Below are 21,002 nucleotides of genomic sequence, written 5' to 3'. Positions count from 1 at the left end.
CACAGGGGCCTCCTGCCCACTCCTCCCTCCTCCTTCCCTTCTCTCTGGATTCCAGCCATCGCGCCCTCTCTTGCCCCTTCCGTCCTGGTGGCCATTGTTGCTGACCCCAGGTGCTGCCTGTCCATTCCCCAGGCTCCCCTATGCGACATCCCAGCCTTGCAAAAATGGTCCCTTTAGGAAGCGCTTTTCCTTTGGAATTTGCCTTCTGCTTCCCACCAGCATCGACTACCGACAGATTCTCATCTCAGTTCCATCTTAACAGGAAGATCTGGGCTGGCCAGGCCAGGGTCCCTTGGGGTGAGCAAGCAGGCAGCAGACTCAACCACCACTGCATTGTTCAACTGGAGTTTAAAAAAATGGCAAAGCCTCTATCCAGGGATAGTGGCACACGTCTGTCATCCTAGCAGCTCGGGAGGCTGAGGCAGGAGGATTGAGAGTTCAAGGCCAGCCTCAGCAACTGAGGGAGGCCCTGTCTCTAAATATCTAAATAAAACACTAAAAGGGCTGGGGATGTGGCTCAGTGGTCAAATGGCCCTGGGTTCAATCCCTGGTACCAAAAAAAAAAAAAAAAAAAAGAAGGCAAAGACTCTAAAGTGTCAACCTTATAAAAAAAAAAAAAAAAGTGATCAGTGGCCAGCATCCTTCGCTCCTCCCCTCCTAAGCCTATGGCTTGGGAAAGATCCCGCAGGAGGACAAGGATGTACTGTGGAAGCAGCCCGCCTCCCCTCATTGCCATGGTGCCAGCATCCACTGCGGGTGAATTGGCACCACCGATCAGGCACAGAAGCTGCGGAGCAGAGGCCAGGCGTGACCAGGTGGTCCGTCTAATACCCACTTGGAATGAAATAGCATCCAGAGCAAAGGTGGCGTCCAGCCTGCACCCTGCGTTACCCACCAGTCGAGACGGTTTCAACAAAACAGAGGGTGTTTCAAATAAAGAGACGGACTGGGAACTTCTGGGAGCTGAAGAGCTCCTGCGAGCTGTGCCCCACACTTATTTATGAGTGAATAAATGTTGAAGCCACCCAACACCTTTGTCATGGGGTCTGGAGCGGAGGCCTGGGGCGCGAGTGAGGGAGAATTCCAGCAGAAGCAGGGAAGTCTTGCCTTTTCTGCTCCTGAGAAGCACCACACAGATGGGGTGGAATCAGCCACTCTGCAGGCTCTGTACATGTCACGGGTTAGTGGTCCCGGCAGGTGCTCGAGCCATACCACATGGTTCTGGTGCTGGGAGACACCACCCGGGCTGCCAAGGGGCAGCAAGAAGACCCCAGGAGGAGGAATTAGCCCTAAGTTTCCCTCTCTCGCTACAATCTTATCCTTAGCTGGAATTTTCTGGAAGCGTTTGCTGTGGTATAAAAACCAAAGGGGTCTCTGTTTAAAGAGGCTGTTAGAAATCTATCGACTCCTTCATTAGGTGAGGTTTCTGGGGAACAGCTCAGTGAGGCAGGAATGAGTCTGCCTGTCTCCCTAAGTCATAACACGGAGCGCTCGCCATGGCTACATGTGGGGTGGGCAACCAAGGCTGGGCGGGCAGCTGACCTGTCCATGGTGCTGATCCATTTGGTGGCACCTGGGACTGGACCCCTCACCTCCTGACCTGTGGGCAGTGTTTCCTACTCTCATCTTGATGCATGTGGCTTTTAAAACAAAGAACTTGGGCCAAGAATTTGTAAACAGAGGGACTGATGATAAGAAAGGTAATTGATTAAACGTCTTCCGACATCTTCCTTTCGGGTGAGTCTGGGCCAGACGACTGCAGTCTAAATGCAAATACTGCCCAGCAAGTGGCTCCGTATCTCCTCAGTGACAGACATGAGCTCCCCATGGTGACAGGTCGGCTACTGGGCAGAGAAGAGAGACCCTGACAAGGGGAAGGAGGAAACAGAGTCTGTTTTACAAGACAGCAGGGCCTCCCCTCTAGAAGCGTGGGTGACAAGGTCAGCCTGGAAATCCAAGCACGGCTCCCTCATGTCCCGTGGACACAGTGGCAAGATTCTTGACTCTTCCGAGCCCCAGTTTCCTCATCTGACAGTGACAGGAACCTCAGAGAGCTGTTGTGGGCACGTAGCATGGTACCTGGCACGTGGGAAGGTCACCAGAGAAGTACCGATCATTCAACTCATGGTTACTTCCTGAGATGCCGAAGCAGACGTCCTGCCTGCGGCTCCCACTCCCTGTGGATGCCATTAGCTGGGCAGCTGAAGCCAGGTGCCCTGTGTGCTCTCCTGTGCAGCCTGGACCAGGTGACAGCCTTCTGAGATGGTGGCCGAAGTCTTTCGAGCTGTTCTCCCAGGCCTGGGGCATGCTCGGTACTCTGGGGGGCAAACTCGAAGTAAGAAAGGGCCGCCGGCTGTGCCAAAGGCCGCCCTCCCATGAAGCAGGAAACCTTAGAGTCAGGGTCCATCCCTGAACACGTTTACCCAGACGGATGTCGCCGGAGGCAGCCGCCATCTCCACTTGGACCCAGATCTCTCTGCTTGTCCTTCCGAAGCCTCATTTTAGCCAGGTTAGAAAAAGAGCGTGTGTTGGGAAAACGTCCAGCTTATACTCAACCCAGCTGTCGAGGACGTTTTTCCGGAACATTTGTCTCAGACTGACCCAGCTAGGGATCGGTGCACTTGTCGCTGATCCAGAGGTCAGAGGGCACCCGGGGGTCTCTCCACACCCACCCAAACTCCCACCCAGAGCGACAGACAGAGCAGCTGCAGACTCTGGGCCGGGAGTAGAGGGGCGGTCTCCAGCCAGCGCAGCAGGCCCTGCATGGACAATGGGCAGGCTGCAGGCCCGGGGGACCCACCCACAGCTTCCCTCCATTAACCCAGGAAGGGACACCGCAGTCTAGTTAGGATGCCAGCCCTGCTGCGGGCAGGCTGCTGTGAACGCCGCTGACGCTCTGCGTCACATTTCCAGCCTGGAAGGTCTGCTACACTCAGGCCTAAATCCCAACAGGGAGGAAGATGATGGTTCCTGATTTGAACAGGTGTCTCAGAGAACCTCACCTGTAGCTGGAGCCTGCCTCTCTCTCTCTCTCTCTCTCTCTCTCTCTCTCTCTCTCTCTCTCTCTCTCTCTCCCTCCTTGAGTGGGTTTGAATCCCGATTGAGAGCTCAGTTTGGAGAAGTATCAAAAACCAATCCCTCGGACCCAATCCGAACCTCTTACTCCAGGCAAGGATGCCCGGGTCATGGAGGAGATGCCAAGATGGGGAAGGATCCAGAGCGGCGCCGAGGGGCAGGAGATGGGGACTCAGCTCTGGATGGACTTCTTTTCGTTGTTGATGATCCTCGGGCTCAGAGGCCGTCAGAGAGCACGCTTGGTCCGACGCTGATTCTTTGAAACGTGTTGAAACTTCTTTCCAGGTAAGACCCACCCCGGTTTTCCCAGTCCTGGGTGTTATTGGAAATCGATATTGGGCTTCACTCTCCAATCCACGTGGAGGCCTTGGGTTAGGACCAAGGGCCACTGGGCATTGGGACATGCTCCCTGTGAATCATCAGCCTGGGGTCTGGCTGGCTGCACAGGCTTCCCAATCATGTCCTGAAGCCCGTGTTTGGTTTCATGTCTTGAACGTCTTACTCTCTTTTTTTGGTACCAGGGATTGAACCTGGGGTGCTTAACCACTGAGCCACCTCCAAGCCCTTTTTATATTTTATTTAGAGACAGGGTCTTGCCGAGTTGCTTAGGGCCTCGCTAAGTTGCTGAGGCTGGCTTTGAACTCGTGATCCTCCCGCCTCAGCCTCCCGAGCCGTTGGGATGACAGGCGGGTGCCCCGGAACCGGTGGACGTTTTACCTTTTTTTGAAGCAGGAAGCCCACCTGTGCATTTCATAGGGGACCCCACAAGTGGTGTGGCTGATCCTACCTGGGGCTTGGGGGCATTTTAAGGGTCTCAGGGGTTCCCGTGGGCCATTCTGAGAGGGGAAGAAGGATGGGAGAGAGGTAAGGAGGAAGGGAAGAAGGCCAGGAGGAGAAAGAGACCCACTTGGTCACTTCTCTTGCTCAGGGACACAGAGCTCCCACTTTCTAGAACATGCCTCTCTCTGCCCCAGACCCTCCCGGGGCTGGCTCCTCCCTCCCAGAGAGGCTACCACCACGGTGCCCTCGGAAGGGGACAGCTCTCCCAGCAGCCAGGACCAGCCCAGGGCTGCCAGCAGGAGAGGGGTGGGTGCACTTTCTAAAATTAGGCGCCCAAAGGCCGTAACTCGCAGGAGCCAAACCTCCTAAAGCGGGCGCCAGGGCGGCTAGGGGTGTGTGGTGTGCGTCCTGCAAGGGTTAGAAAATGCAGGTGAACTTGGAGGAAAATAGAGGAAGCCACCGGCAGTGTTAGAGCCTCGTCCTTTTGTTTGCTTGTCTTGTTTGGGCTTTTTCTGTTTTTGATGACGCGGGGTCTTCCTGAACAGAGATGTCTGGTTCTCCGCACTGGCTCACCCAGCGCTGGCTGCCGGTCCTCTCTGCTTCCTGTCTCACACCCACTGCCCAGAGGAGGCTGAGGTGGGCAAGGGCAGACCTGGGTTCCGACTGTGCTAATATGCTGTGCGACCTTGACCTTCCGTGAGAGGAGAAGGAACAGAGCAGGTGGCACTCCCAGGTCTGGGTTCTGACCCGCCTGTGGCAGCAGGAACCAGCCTCGCCAGAGGGAAAGACCCAGAAGGACTGGCCAGCTGCAGGCTCCTTAGCGCCGCGTGTGGAAGGAGACCTCTCCCTGCTTCCCAGGCGGTGCCGCGAGGCTGGGGCGGGGGAAGAGTGACAAGCCGAGGTTGCCAAGGCAACTCCCGGGATGAAGACCTTTGGCCACCTGCAGGGTGGACGGCCTGGGACACGGTGAGCTCCGTCCAGCCGGCACTGACCGTGGTCCATGGCAACTGGAGCCTGACTGTCTCCTGAGAAGGGACAGAAGCCCTGACGCTGGCCTGGGGGCTCCCCAACCCCCAGCCCTCTGAACTTGTACCTGGAATGGCTCTTGTCAAGCTGCCCCCTAATTCTGCACGACCGCGGCTCCCACGTGTGCACCCCGACCCTGCTCTCGGCCAGGTTCCTCCAGGAAGCCCTTCGGCTCCAGCAGCCCCGCGGGGGGGCAGCGGGTGGGACAGGAACCCCCGATCTGCTTGCGGCCATTTCCTGTGGCTCATCCTAGTAGGATTGTGCCACTTTACAGAAGAGGTGTTGGAACTAGACCAGGCCTGGCTTCCCGACATTCGCTCGACGGACTCGGCGGAGACAAGGGGCCGTGAGCCCGGTCGGGCCGGCATCCGGTGTCCCCCCATCCCAGCCAGCCAGCGACACCCCCAGCCCCGGGACGCCTCGGGGCTCCCAGGAGGCGTGTCCAGCGCCCCAACCTGTTACCTCTCTGTGTCGCTGTCGCTGGAGGCCACCTCTTCCAGGGCCGCCTGCAGGTCGGCGATCCGCCGGATGGACGTCTCCAGGTCCGTCTGGAGGGTCTGCCTCACGGTGGCCAGCTCCTCCACGTACTTCTCCTGCGGACACAGACCACAAGCCCACGTGGGCCTTGAGCAAGAGCCCACCCGCCCAAGAGTTCTCAGGGGCCGGGCGCCCAGGCGCACGCCACTAGGGGCAGCTCGGGAGGCTGAGGCAGGAGGCTGGCGAGTTCAAGGCCAGCCTCAGCAACTTAGCGAGGCCCTAAGCAACTCAGCGAGATCTGTCTCTAAATAAAATACAGAATCAGGTGGGGAGGTGGCTCTGTGGTCAATCCCTGGTACCAAAAATGAAAGAGTTCTCAGGGCTGAGCCTCCAGTTCACAGAGAATCTGCAAGAGGCAAATACCGCAGGCTCTGCCTGGGGACAGAGCTCACTGCCCCGGCAGGGGTGCTGCGGCCCATACACACCCAGGGTCCCGAGCTCAGGCCGGCTCCGCTGGACGTGTAAATGCACAGACCTCCACCGGCCCCAGCTGCTGCCTTCCGGCTGAGCCCTGGGGATGGATCTGGTGCAGCAGGTTGGGGGAAGGCCGGCACAGGGATGGTCTCCTTCAACTCTGTCCCCTGGACGCCCCCACCTCTCTGTGCTGGGCAGCAGCAAAGGTGCAGATGGAAAACCCAGCAGAGCAGACCCTCGGGCTGGCCTGATGGAGGACTGCTGGGGCCAGCATGGCGGGCAGTGCTCCTGCCCTTGCGTCTCCCTCCGGGCAGGTGGGTGGTGATGATTGCTCCCACTTCCCAGATGGGAACCAAGGTCTGAAGACGTGAAGCCTTAACGCAGTGCTGGAATTTGAGCTTGGTCCACCTCTTGGTGCTCGGTCTCCATGCTCAGTACTCTCCCACACAGACCTACTCGGATCTTGCTCTGCCTCTCTGGAGAAGCTCTGCCTACTTCCTCACACCCCTTTAATGCCGTGACCGTCAGCGGAGGGTGGTCTTGCCCTCACTGGCATCTAGTGGGCAAAGGCCAGGGAGGACTGTGTGGCCCTAATGTCGCTAGTGCTGGGTCTGACACCCTGGGCTACACCTGGAGTCCAGCTCCCGGAAATGGATCCAAAGGCAAAGCAAGGCTCCGAACCCCAGGACGCTGGTGCTCTGGATGGCAGGAGAAGCTGAGAGCCATCGTCCCCAGCCACAGGCCAGGGTTAGGGAAGTGACAGCGGGTCCCTTGGATGCCATTAGGCAGACTTTAGCCTGAGCAGTGAGGGTGGTGGCCACGGGACAGGCTCCTGGGAAACACAGTGAGGCGAACAGAACAGAGAAACTCACAGCCAGATCCACGCCGATCCCATGTGCACGCACACACATGCACACGGGCGAAAGGTGGAGCGCGCCTTTGCACTGTGATTTAAAGGAACACACACATACCTAGTGGTGAGAGTGTGCAGGGGGAGATGAGGATTTACAGTCAGACTGAGTGCAATTCCCAGCTCCCCACAGAATTCACTAGCTGTGTGACCATGAGCAGCTCGCCACCCTCTCTGAGCCTGGAATTTTTTTTTTTTTTTTTTTGACAAGGAAACCAAGGTCAGAAGGGTCACTCAGGGCAAGTAAGGGGCAGTTCTGCCTATACCCCAAAGGAAGCCAGGGCGGATCCTGGTGGCTCCCTGTTTCAGAGGCACGCTCAGCTCTCCTTGGCAGATCGGCTCGTCCATCCTTGTTATTGTGCCTGTCAAATGATTTTGAGTCTTTTCTAATTCTGAAGAGAAAAAGGCAGTCGGCGAAGCCCAGGTCTGTCCGGGGGCCTGGCCTGGCTGCGGAGAAGCGGGGGCTCGGAGGGAAGCAGAGGCGGCCTGAGAGGGAGGGGCTGGCGGTCCCTCCCCAGCCCTGCTCGGGTGAACCCTGACCCTGTGAGCATCACGCAGCAGCCACAAAGTTCTGAAGTTCAACCCTCAGGGAGCCTCCTGGTAAGTGGAGGAAAGGGACAGAGAGGGGTGCTCTGTCTCAGCAGTGGACGGGCTGGGACTAAGCAGGTGGGCAGAGGAAATGGGGACCTGAAATGAGTCAAAGTCATAATCCTTTAACAATAAAAGTTCACCCTGGAACTGGGCTGCCTGGGTTCCAATCCCAACTTTGTTGCTCAATGCTGTGTGACCTTCAGCAAGTAACTCAACCTCTCTGACCCTCTGTTTTCGCATTGGTAAAAGGAGGGCTGTAGTCATCCCTCCTTCAAAGGTTATTGTGGGGAGTAAACAGACTTGGTCCAGTGGGAAGGCTCAACTAACGGTGGCACTACCATGATTTAGTTCTCAGAGGAGAGTGAGGAGGCTGTCCTTATGTCACGGAGGAGACTTGCCAAGGTCACACAGCAAGTCACGAGCCCAGAATGCAGGACTCGGGCTCCCAAAGTCTTGCAGAGAAAAGACAGGAATGCCAAGCAAGGCGGCCAGGAGCGTGACTCGACTAGCCTGAGGGAGCGCCATCAATAGGCCAGGCGCCGGGACCCAGGGGCTGCGTCAGACACAGCAGAGCAGGCTCACACCCGAGAGGGGCCCGGGAGACCAGCGTCGGTGCCCTCAGAAATCAGCCAGTCTCACCTGCTTCAGCTTGAGAACCAGAGTCCGCTGATTGCGGAGAGCAGTCATTAAGCTGCAGGATGCAGAGGTCTCCCTGGGGCAGACAAGACAAGGCCCGCCAAGTCCCAGGAGAGATGGGGAGGAGGACGCACCAGACACCAGGAGAAGGGCCACAAGGGAGGCCCGTCCAGAGGCCCACCTGGAGGTCAGGCCTTCTTCCACCCACATACAACGGGCGGCCCACCAGACTAACAGCGCTTGGGGCTGCTCCTTGTACGTGGAGTTATGTTCTGAGGCCAGGTGTCAGCGTGGCCTCCTCTTCCGTTAGACGCAGACCATGGCGACGTCTAGGAGGTGGAGAGAAACTAGCATATAAAACGATTTAGGTCATTAGAAGTAGGTTCGGCAGAAACCCACAGAGACGGAGCATGTGCGCAGAGACGGACAGTGACGACACTGTCACGTAGTGCTCTTTACGCCGAGATAGACACCCCGCCCGCAGACAGGCTAGCGTGTGTGATCCGTCATCCACTCTTCATTTCCGACATGCCTGCATGCCATGGGCATTAGCTGAGCACCTACTATGTGCTGGCTCTACTTCAGGCACGGTCAGTGCTGAGTGCTCACGTGCACGGAGCTAACCTCCCAGGATGCTGCTGGTCTCTGGTCCCAGCAGGCACCCACCCATCCGTGTTTGGGGTTGGAACGAATGGTGTTCATGCAAGGCTGCTGGTGGGGATCGAGAGGAAGCCGGGGCGTGTAGCACGCAGATAAAATGGGCACCTGTCGCCCCCGCCCAGGGCTCCAGACACCCACGATCCCCTGTTGAATTTGCAGACGGTTCCCTCAGAAGCACGAGGCACAGAGAGGGCCTTGTGGGAAAGCAGTTTATATGATAATTAATGACTGCAATTAAGCTCGTCTCCTCTCATGATGTTCAATTAGAGGCTCATACTGCAAACGGTTGTTTGTTGTTTGTTTTCTCTGCCTTAGCATTTCCGGGCCCAGAGGATGGCTCCTGTCTGCAGAGCACAGCACTCTCCTAGGTCAGTTTCTGTGGCCCCGGTCAGTGGTCCCAGCCCCAGCTCTCCAGGGTAACTTCCCCTGCCCTGTGTTAGGGACGCTGCGGATCGATCGATCTCAAAGACACCCGGCCCCCCGTGAAAATTCATCATTATTTTCTCTTTCTTTTTCCGGTGGTGCTGGGGAATCGAACCCCAGGCCTCACGGGTGCTAGGCAAGCACTGTACCCACCGAGCTATAAACCCAGCTCGTGGTTATTTTCTTCCGATTCAGTAAAGACAAACAGAACCTCCAGGTAGCTGCGTGTAGCGCTTATGCAGATGTGCAAACACCCCCAGTGTCTGACACGCACCTTCCTCAATAAACACGAAGCACCTACTTATGAGCATCTGAGCGATCGGCAACTGGCCAGCCTTTCCTGCTTCAAATCGAGAACCAGAGACTTGAATTTTGCACAGACTCGGCCCAAACTGGATCAAAAGACAGTATTTTATATGCTTAATAAATACTGAACATACACAATAGATGTAGAATGAATGAAGGAAGGAATGTGCTGTTTGCAACCCTCGCACATGTTCTGCTACATGGTTAAAATATCCTTTCTCAGTATCTAGAAGAGCCCTCAGCGTCCAGTACCACAGCAACAGAAGGTAACTCGAGCCGTTTGCCACCAAGTGGTGGCAATGGTGACTGTCCCTCCTGAGAGATCAAGTGGCTCTCGCTCTGCCTTTGGACATGACGCCGGATATTCTGCCAAGGATATGGGTCAATTTGGTTATCAGAAAGTCAGGCAGGCAGGGCTTCGTTCCTCTCTCAGACTACGGTGACGTCCACCTGCTCCGGCCCAGAGGCGTCTTGGTCCCTCGCTGTCCCCATCACACAGAGGAGCACCTGCTCTGGCCCCAGAGGCGTCTTGGTCCCTCGCTGTCCCCATCACACAGAGGAGCACCTGCTCTGGCCCCAGAGGCGTCTTGGTCCCTCGCTGTCCCCATCACACAGAGGAGCAGGCTGAGGCTCCGGGAGGCTAAGCCTCTGGTTTCTGGCTGCTCCTGCTTCCTCCCAGGGTGCCTCTGGAGGTGCGGGAGTCTTGCCAGAAGGAAAGCACAGTCTAAAGAACAGTCACTGCTTCCTGCACATTGTCCAAGGGTCACTTGCCTGGGAGAAAAGAGGCTGCCTGGGAAAATCACAGCCCCATGAATGGCGCCCCAGCAGGGGCTCCGGAGCCACCTCGCAGTGGGATGAATGACAATCAGTACACAGCGTTTGGTTCCGTTTTGGGAACAGGAAGAGTCGGGGTGTCCCTCAGAAAATCCAAAGGGTCTGCCTCAGGTTGTGCGAGGTCAGAGTGAACCAGCCCGACTTCAGCAGGAGCAAGGACGGGGGGCCTGGGGTCACTGCCGCCTGGGGTCCCTTCTCCATAATCGTCCTGCCGATTCATTGTTTCATTCTATTTTTATGATCTTGTAATAGACACAGAGAGACTCATCAAAGATCCTGCTGGACTCCATTTTCAGTTGCTATGACAGAACACCTGAGGCTGGATGATTTATATGGGAAAGAAGTTTATTTTGGCTCAGGGTCTAGAAGCCCACGAGCACAGCGCAACATCTGCTTGGCTTCTGGTGAGGGCCACGTGCTGCTGGACTCACGGCAGGAAGACGGAAAAGCAGAAGGGGAGTGGGCATGTGTGGCAGAGGAGCCCAGTTCAAGGCAGCAAGGGGAGGGGCCCGGTGCTTGGTGACAACCCACTCTTAATTTTTTATTTATTTTTTTTTATTTTTGGGTCATAGGAATTGAACTTGATGGTGCTTAACCACCGAGCCACATCCCCAGTCCTATTTATTATTTTTTATTTTTATCTTAAGACAGGGTCTTGCTAAGTTGCTTAGCACCTCTCTAAATTGCTGAGGCTGGTCTCTAACTTGTGATCCTCCTGCCTCAGCCTCCCAAGTCACTGGGATGACAGGCACGCGCCACCACGCCCGGCCTGACAGCCCACTCTGAAGGTAACCAATAAGGTCCCCCAAGGGTGGGAGTTCATTCCCACAGGAAAAACATCAATTGCTCCTGAAGACCTAATCGCCTCTTAAAGGTCCCGTCACCTCTCAGCACATGGCCTGGGGCACTCGCCCTGGATATGAGTTTTGGTGGGGACAAACCAGATTGAAACCTTGGCAGATCCCAAAGACACACAGCTAGAAAGCGGCAGAGACAAGCTGCAGCCTTTGCATTTCCCACAGCTCCTCCTTCGCCAGTGGCAGACATGTCTAATCAATCACCACCCAGACCCAGGCCCTCTGGGCTCACAGTCTATTCTCTGAACTGCCAAGTACTTGAACCTGTGCTGCCTGGTGCTTCCTCTGCCAGCATCCACTGGAACACCCACCTCTGCCATGCCGGGAAAATTTCAGTCCTCCTGGAATACCTTCCACTTGCTCAAAGAATAATAAGATGGTCCCCACCTCACCCTGGTTCAACTTAAGACTTTTTGATTTTTCTAATGGTGCCAAACCAACACCCTGCAGTAGAAACCATGTTTCAGATTTTGAATTTGGGTCTTTTCCCAAAATATCCTGTCCCGTGATGCTGAGCGGCATCAGTGAACCGCGGCTCCCAGTTAGCCCCACCCACGGTCACCAGGGGAATGGCCAACACCCTCCAGCAGGCTGTGCTGCTGAGCGCAGGTCAGGTGGGCAGCCGCCATCAATCAATGAGGTTTTGATTTACCATGCTGTTGACTTGCAGGGGGTGTATTGGGATGGGACCCCATATTAAGCCCAGAAACATCTGCATCTGCTGGTTGTTTGTGGGATTTATTTCTCCTTGAAAACTGATGAGTATTCTGCGAAGCCAGAAGTTGGAAGTAATCACATGGGCAGACCCTGAACTTGGCAGGGAGGGGGTTGGAAAGGTTGCACCATTGGCTTTAGAATGGATGAACCCTAAAGCAACCAGGGGATTGTGAGAGTCACTGACTCTTATTTTCAGTTCCTCTCCAGGTAAGACATCATTGTCATTCCCTGACAAAAAGGTCACAACAAGGGACAGATGAAATCGCATCGAGTTGCAGGCAAATGGTGTGCCCGAACCAGCGGTGAATGTTCACGTTTCCTTCTTTCTAGGCAGATTCAAAAAATAGGAAGGGTCTAGGGATTGTAACATGAGGACAACCTCTTGTTTCAGAAAATGAAGTCTAAGAATCTCATATTTCTTTGTGGAAGCTGAAAGGACTTTACATAACGCCTAAGAGCCGGGGTCAGTTAGGGAAATAGGAACTCCTCCAGGCCTTTCAACCCCAGGAATTTAATACAGGCACTTGGCTGCCCAGGTGACGGGGAAGCAGAGTTATAACAGGGATTTAGAGAAGCTGCCTTTGTTCAAAGCAGTGACTCTTCACATACACCCGAGCCCCGCTCAGCTCTGCACATAGACATGTTAGGCATATAAGGAGCGTCTCTCTAAAAACTGGCTACCCCAGTCTCAACCCCCTTCAAGACTGAGACAGCACGTGCAGGGACATTGGACTGTCAGCTTTCCCAGCATTCTGTTTCAGAGCCCTGGACTGCGCCTGCAAGTCTTCAGGCCTCGTCCTGCACCTTCCGGGAACAGCTGGAGGCAGGATCAGCGCCCAGCAATGAGCTACTTGGCACCACCTCTCACCGGCTGCATCCCTCAGGAGGTAAGCAACCCCGGCAACGTCACTTCCTGCCAACGGCCAGCAGAGCCGAGGAGGGAGAGGAAGGAACCTGAGAACAAACAGCAAACAACTGGTCCAGAGCACAAAAGCCCCCAGGGTTCACAGCGGGCTTCGTTGTTGAAGATGCACGGTGATATTTTATTATAAGCATTCACCACCATGTTTGCTGAGAAGATCCGCACACCTTCCATGTGTATGTTCGGAAGAAAAAAATTAAGAGACTTCCAGAATTCTGATTTCCAAGCATCGTACAATCAAGAGCCAGGTTACAAATCCCTAACCCACATCGGTTTTTGATTCCTGCATAACAAGTTGCTTCCACACCTAGTGCTTTGAAATATCAAATATTTATTCTCTCTGGTGGTTTTCTTTTCTTTTTTCTTCTTTTTTTGTTTTTTTTTTTGTTTTTTTTTGTTTTTTTTGTTTTGGTACTAGGGATTGAACTCAGGGACACTCAACCACAGAGCCACCTCCCCAGCCCTATTTTGTATTTTATTTAGAGACAGGGTCTCATCGAGTCAATTAGCGCCTCGCTTTTGCTGAGGCTGGCCTTGGACTCGTGATCCTCCTGCCCCAGCCTCTCTGGTGGTTTTCGAGGTTGGGAATGTGGCATTATCTTAGTTGGGCGGTTGTGGTTGAATAGAGATCTCTCAAGGGTATCCACTCAGGAACATGGAAAGGGGTTACCCCACGTGGCAGATGGACCCTGAGGGGAGGAGATGATCCTGGATTATCCAGGTGGACCCTACATGCAGTCACAAGGGTCCTTACAAGAGGGAGGCAGAGGGTCCATGGGGGAGAAGATGACATGGTGACAGAAGCAGAGATGGGACAGATACAGCCAGGAGCCAAGAAAGGTCAGCTGCCTCTAGAAGCTGTAGGGATGGATAGTCCCCTGGAGCCTCCAGAGGGTTACACCTCGATTCTTTACCCCCTAAGACACAGCTGGGACTTCTGGCCTCTGGAAGCGTGGAAGGATACATTTCTGTTGGTTAAAGCTCCTGTGTGATTACGTGTGGCAACAGCAGTAGGAAATTCACACAGGGTCCCCGCTGATCATGCCAGGTGACGGCTGTCTGAAAATCCGACTGAGGCAGGCGGATCTCCTTTCTGGAGAGACCATGGCTGCTGGCTGGAGGGCTCAGTTCTCTGCCTCGGGGGACCTCCACTGGGATGCTTGAGCATCCTCCTGTCATGGCAGGTAGTCTTCCCCAGAGCCAGGGATCCACGAGAGAACCAAGCGGAAGTCGGATGTCTGTTTTGCAAGCCACCCTCAGAAAGGACATGCCTTACTACTGACACGATCGCAGGTCACACAGCCCAACCGGAATATGATCTGAGAGATCACTGGGAACCACGATGGAGGCCGGCGACCACGGGAACATCGGTTCTTCACATTTGGACCCCTTGCTACAGACCCCTCATCCATAAAGGAAAAATTCCACGGTACCCTGAACGTTTCCCCGTTTCTAGGGACACATCTGTTTATGGGTTTGCATTATGTTCCCAGAAAAGATAGGTTAAAATCCCCATCCCTCGAACCTCAGGATGGAACTGTATTTGGTCTTTACAGAGGTGACTAAGTTAAAATGGAGTCATTAGAATGGACCCTGGTCCACTATGACTGGGATCCTTAGAGGAAGGGGGATTCTGACACATATACATCGAGAGAGGACCTGTGGAAAACAATGTCATGTGGAGACTGCGGGTTGAATCTACAAGCCAAGGAACACAGAGATTGCTGTCGGAGTCAGCCATGACCAGGGGCATTTCTTCCCCTGTGGAGCTGGCCTGGCTGCCATCTTGATTTTTTGGACTTCCGGCCTCCAGAACTGGGAGACCATACATTTCTGTTGTTTTAAGTCATCCGGTTTGTGGCACTTTGTTATAGCAGCTGTAGAAAATGAATACAGTATTACACGCTCTTTTTCTGTGTCTTTGAAACTCCATTGTTTTATTTTTTTTTTTTCCTAATAGAGTCCACAAAGTGGGATTAAAAATAAAAATCCTTAAAATTCACCCCGAAGTCACTTACTTGGGGACGACCACTCTTAATGAATATGTTGGTGTATGTCCATCCTGCGTTCATTTCCGCTGTGCGCACAGATGTGTCTGTTTGACCCTCACTCAGGAAAAGTGGTTTTCTATTGAAGACAGAATGGAGTTCTCTCTGCAGACAAACAGGGACACCACCCAACTTCTGCGGCCTCATTATGTTGAGGCAGAAGGAAGCGCTTGGGGCTCCAGGCACCGCTGGCCCTCTTTCCTCTCTCTTCTTAGATTTCAAGCTGATTATTTAAAAATGCCCCCAGCTGTTGCCTGAAGGCCTTCGTAGCTTCCTGGGAAGTTAGCAGGAGGCAACTTGAGTTCTTTAAAATCCAGATGATAAAGATCTTGCCGACAATAAGCCAATGAACTCCTGTCCTCTCACAGGTATTCACACATTCCAGGTACATCTGTGTCCCTGGGGCCCAAACTAAGGCTTACGGCAGGAAGCCACCAGGTCAAGGGGTGGCAGAGAAAGAACTAGGAGACCCCCCACCTTCTTGACTGGGGTGCTCTGCCACTGAGCTACACCCTCAGCCCATTTTGTTTTTATTTTGAAACAGGGTCTCACTACGTTGCGGAGGCTAGCCTTGAACTTGTGATCCTCCTGCCTCAACCTCTCAAATAGCAGGGTTTACAGGCGTGTGCCACCACAACCCATTCTTTTCACCCACTTTTTCTTTTTTTGGCAGAGGGGTGGGTACCAGGGATTGAACTCAGGGGCACTCGACCACAGAGCCACATCCCGGTCCTATTTTGTATTTTATTTAGAGACAGGGTCTCACTGAGTTGCTGAGGGCCTCGCTTTTGCTGAGGCTGGCTTTGAACGCTCGATCCTCTTGCCTCGGCCTCCAGAGCTGAGGGGATGACAGGCGTGTGTCACTGCGCCTGGCTTCACCCACTCTTGATGGGCAGTTCCTGCCTGAGCAGACTCCAGCTACTTATGCAACAAAAACGGAGGCTCTGGTGGTGAGGAGGGCTCTTTGAGACTCGTGGGGTCTCAAGTCTCCCCTGCTGGACAGGGAGGTAAGGAGGGCACTGCCTCTGGAGGACCCTCACCTGGAAGGGAAATGTGGCTGAGGGTTTTCAGGCCACTGATGGGCTGGAAATGGGGAGGGAGGGGCTTCAGACACCAGTGAGTGACTTTCCGACCGACTCCCTTCAGGCTGGACCTACTCCCAGTCCTGAAAATCCCCTCCAGCCTATGACTTCTGCTTGGAATCTTCTGGAAGGGGCAAGGAGAGGCTGTAGGTGGCCTCCGACCTTCCCAAAGTTGACACGCAGCAGGCAGGGACCTCACAGCTGCACGGGGACACCCTGACCTGGGGCACGTGCCCGAGCCCTCACCCCTGCTGCCCACAGTCACCTACCCACTCACTTCCTGTAACAGAAGAAAAATTAAAAAGGCCTTTCATTTTTCTGCTCAAAAGCAAAGATGACATATCTGCGCCACCCAATTTTCCTGCCAGGGGAGTAATTATATCAATATAATTAAGTCTCCAATGTAAAAATTATCTGTACCACATACGCCGCAGGACGCTTCCCACATCAGAGGGCGGCTGTTCCAGGCAGTAATTATCAGGCCACCTTTGACACGTCGTGTTTCAATTTAAATGGAAATGCAGTTCGCGTTTCCTCTCGGCCCCCGCGATGGCAGGAGCAGGGAACGTGGACTCTGAAACTTCTCCTGTGGACACTGGGCATTGGATCCGAGAACTTCAGCAAGAGAACAACTCATGCGCTGTCCCTTCTCTGGGCCTCGGGGGACTCTCTAGCGTCAATAGGTGGGGCTGGTCCCTGGTCTCGGGCTTCCTACTCTCTTATCGTGAATTCAGTCTTCCTTGCTATTTCCTGCAGGGCCTCCGTCCAGCCGGATCGCCGATCCGTAGGGCACAAGCATCCAGGGACCGATCTCTCATCTGACTGTGACGCCCCCCAGCTCAAAAGCATTCAGTGGCTCCTTGTTTCCTACAGTCCAAACTCTGTGGCTTAGCAGACGAAGCCCTTCACCCACCCACCCTCCAGGGTTCTTCTCTTCCCAATGCCCACGCCCCGGACCCCAGCTGGAATGCTCTTTCCTGCCCGATGCTTTGTCTCGCTAGCGAACTCCTATCCATTCCACACCACCCATTCCATCATCCCCTTCTCTGGCACCCTTGCAGTGAATTGGGCCCTATTACCTCTGTGCCTCCGGATTGGTGCAAGCCACGGGGATGAGTGTCTATCCATCAGGTTGTGATGATTTTCCGACTTCTAATTTCCTGGTACACTGATGAGCTCTTTATGAAGAGGGCCCTCCCGTTCCTTCTGCACCAAAACAATCTCCTGCTATGCCCCCCTCCCCTGCTGGCAGGCCACAGGTCATGAGAATACACCCAAGAATCAGAGAAAACCAGTTCTGCCCCGTGCCAAGCCCCGGGTCACCGTCGGCACCCGAGGACAGAGGCTCCTGGACCTGGAGGTCTCGTCCCAACGAACCGCGGTAAGTTGAGAATATCGTTAAGTTGGAAACGCACGGGCGACACCTCGCCTGCAGAACCTGGGAGCTGAGCAGCAGCACCGCGCAACAGTGTCCCCTGCGTCCCCTCGCGGTCACGGGGCCCCTGGGAGGGTGGCGTTGTGTGTGGCGAGCCCGAGAAAGTGTCCGAATTCAAAATTCCAGCTGCAGCTTCTGCTGAACGTGCAGAGATCTCACACATCACACAGGCCCAACGAGTCCAGTAAATCGGGGCCCAGGGGTGGGCCTGAAGCCAGCCCAGGAGCGACTCCGGGGGGCTGGCAGACGCAGCCTGTGAGGCAGGGTCAGAGGAGCTCCCCTCGGATGCAGCCGGAAGGTTCTAGACCCAGAGGTCAGCACGCACCTGCCCGGCTCCCCGGCACCCAGAGGCACACCAGGGTCTGACCCTCCCCCAGGGCAGGCGGCAGTTCCTCACCCACCTCCAGTGCGCAGGGCTGTTACCTGCTGGGTACCCTGTGAAAAGCTGGCCACAGAGGAGGCGTCATGGCCACCTCCCTGCCACGGGATCGTGGAGCCAGGGTGACAGGGGAGAACCATGTGTCCCCAGGTGTCCGGGGTGACACTGGCCCACCGTCTCTTGACTGCGCCAAGGTCACGTGGAGTGACTGAGGGGTGCCCACCCAGGTCTGGTCGGTACCCGCTACCAGGTTTGAACAAGGAAGCCGTCACCTCCGGCTGTCCTCGGCAGACGAGTGTCCCTCACTAAGGGACACATGACTCGGTATCTATCACACAGCTTCCCGCCTCTTCTCATGATGGCTCCACCAGCGTCCCCGGTGAGGCGATCGTCCTTTGTGACGATGGCGGGGAGAAGCACAGCTGCCCCCTCAACAGTCTTGGATCATGACCTATGACCCCGTCCCCCCACCCCGGTCAGAGGAGAGCAGGGAGGACCCGGATCGGATGGAGCCACTGGCTTTGGTGATCGATGCCAGAGCCCGGCCATCCCCAGGCTTGGACCAGAGACAAGGAGCTATGGCTGGGGAAAGGGCCGGGGGTGGGGCAGGCGTCAGAGGAAACAGCTCATAAACAGCAAGAGACGCAGAGAAACAGCCAGCCCGCCGCTGGGCCCCACGATGCCGAGACTGAGGCGAGGACTTCTGGACCCGCTGGGCTTCCGTCTGCTGCCGAGAGAGGAAGTCACAGTTTCCAACACCTCGGCCTCAAACCCACCTCCTGGAGGCTCCACCCCTGGGCTGCAGAGTGGGCGTTTTTGGAAGTGGGGGCTCTCATGGATTCGTGGCCACTTTTTGGTGTGATTGGCTCAAATGCCCACTAAGGCCTCTAATTCAAGGACACTTAGTGGCCTCCAGAGAGAGGTTTTTGGGTTGATTTTTATTTCCTGGACCAAATGATATTGAACTAGAAATAGCTCCACCTTGATAATATGGGCACCTGGGACCAGATCATTCTGGGCAGGGGGTGGCAGGGGATCTGCCCCAGGCACCTCAGAACGTGGAGAGGCATTCTGGGCCTCTCCCCACCAGACACCAGCAGCACCCCTCGCCCTAAGGCCTGCTAACCCCCAAATGTCTCCAGACGTTCATGGGGAGGCAAAACCAGCCCCAGCTGAGAGCCAAGCCAAAGGCTAAGAGTCGGTAGCAGACTTTATTTTAGGAAGGACGCACACTCCGGAGTCAGACGGACGTGACCTCAAATCCTGCTCCCAACCCTCCCTCCAGACCCCTCCCGGTCCGGACCTTGGGAAGCCAGGCTCTCACGGCAGAGGAACATAAAGCCGTCAAAGCCACCTCCAGGTATTTTTGTGATCTTCGTTTTGATGGAGTCTTACATTTTAACAACCACTTGGCCACTCACGGTCCATTTATCCATTTATTGACTCAGCGGGAAAGAAAAACAAGAGCTAAGCGGTGTGCTCTCTCCCTTTCTCTCTCCCGTGTTCCCCCCACATCTCAAGGTTACGGCCCGGGCGTGCGTGCCTTTCGGATGAACAGCCTCATCAAATGCGCCTCGCAGCTGGGGCCCGCTGGCTCACGCGGGTTTATCAATTCTGCCCTCCCGAGCGCTCCGGAACATTTCCCAGGCCTGATGGAGGGACCTGGCTCACCGGGTTGACCAGCAGTCCAGAAGCTGGGTGTTGATTCTCCGAGCCTCTTATTTTTCTTTAGCTCTGGGATACAGCTATTCTTTCCCCCGTGCCAGGGACTACTTTAACTATCTCTTCTAAAAGTTCCCTTTCCCCCTCATTTCCTCTGTGGAGGTCAGAGGTTATCCTGGGAGAGACAGGGCCGGTCAAACCCATGTTTGCATGAGACCCTTTGGAACTGCTGGAGACAGGCCTTTGGGTTTCCAGTGCATATCCAAGTGCCTGATGGGAACACTTTTGGATTTATGTGTCAACCGGATGGTATACTATAGTCCATGGGTCAGATCTGGCCTGCTGCCTGTTTTAATAAAGTTTTATTGGAACACAACCGCTCATTTATGCATTGCCTCTGGCTACTTTCACACTAACGGCAGAGTTCAGAGGTTGAGAAAGAGACTCCCTGGTCTACGAAGCTGGAAATATTTACTATCTTGCTTTTTGGTCGGAAAAAACTACTGGTCCCTGTTCCAAAACTCTAAAGTTCTAAATTCTGTGGCAATGAGCATTTACAATTCTAGAAATATGGATTTCAACATTTCATACTCTATTAGGTCGAGTCACAGGAAATCAACTAAATCCAGCTGTCTTTGACCTACATAAGCATCAAATTCATAGGGCTCAGTTTAAGAGTTTACTATTTTGTGTGTCTAAACGATTTAAGATTCTCTCATTCCTAAGATTTCCTGGTTTGGAGACTCTAAGTTCTTAGAGGTCAAAATTCTAGGATGCAATCATCCCAAGTGCTAAGATTCCATGGGTCTGAATATTGAGTGGCCGTGTGGATAACGAGGAGATGCTGCAGTACGACAGGAGAGTAAGGCCTGAAAGTTAATTAGCAGACACAAATGAGTTTAGTTCATAAATTAATTTTTCAAAAAAAATGCTGATGGTTGGTAACCTAATGGGAAAATGGATGAAAAACAGATAGAAGGTGATCATGTTTCCATCCTTGTCACCTCAAGATGAAGGCACGATTGGGATGAGACCCAAAGGAGCTGAGGAACCAAAGAAGGCTCAGCTGAGCAGGTGTTGCCTGCTCCAGAAACAGGTCACCCCCTGTAGGACCATGATTTGATGGTTAGAAAAGCCACAGGGGAGTAAATAAGGGACCAGAAATGAAACAGCATGTGGTTTAGCGAGCTCTGCTCTTGGAGAAGTCAATAAGATGGGAACAAAGGGGAAGAACATGAGCTAGGCTCAAGGCTGGGCCTGCTAGAGACTACGCCTGCAGTCCAATATGGCAGCTACATGTGGCGATGGAGCACCTGGTGTGTGGTTAGTGCAAATGAGGGACTGAATTCCAAATTTATTTCATCTTACTCAATTTAAATTTGAAAAGCCCTATGAGGACAATGGCTACCACCTGGAGAAACACCAGTCTAGGGTATTCACCTATAGTATAGTAAGATGGAAGATAATCTCGGAAACCCACTGTGTCTCACCTATTCCGTCTGCTCTGGCCATCACCCCAGGGGAGAAAGCTGGAAGAACTCCAAGCTAAGAGCCATTCTACAAGATGTGATTGGTCTGGTCTAAAGACCCAAAGGACAGCTGTGGCCAGGGAAGCACTACCAATTGTTCCTGACAGTGGTCACGTCCCACTCCCTTCTGGAGAGCAAGCTTTCCGTTTCACGTGTGCAAAGGTGTCATGGAGTTGCTT

General features: G+C 54.3%; 1 protein-coding gene across 1 annotated transcript in view; it reads right to left on the bottom strand.

The window, feature by feature from the left end:
* Myo18b (myosin XVIIIB) overlaps positions 1-21,002 on the bottom strand; it is a 224,980-nt gene that overhangs the window by 23,732 nt on the left and 180,246 nt on the right. The window contains exon 40 of the mRNA XM_047561579.1: positions 5,344-5,474. Coding sequence (XP_047417535.1) covers positions 5,344-5,474 — 131 coding nt within the window. The remainder of the gene's footprint in view (positions 1-5,343; positions 5,475-21,002) is intronic.

Source organism: Sciurus carolinensis, chromosome 8, assembly GCF_902686445.1.
Source record: "Sciurus carolinensis chromosome 8, mSciCar1.2, whole genome shotgun sequence".
NCBI lineage: Eukaryota > Metazoa > Chordata > Mammalia > Rodentia > Sciuridae > Sciurus > Sciurus carolinensis.
This window is presented reverse-complemented; position numbering and strand designations above follow the sequence as displayed.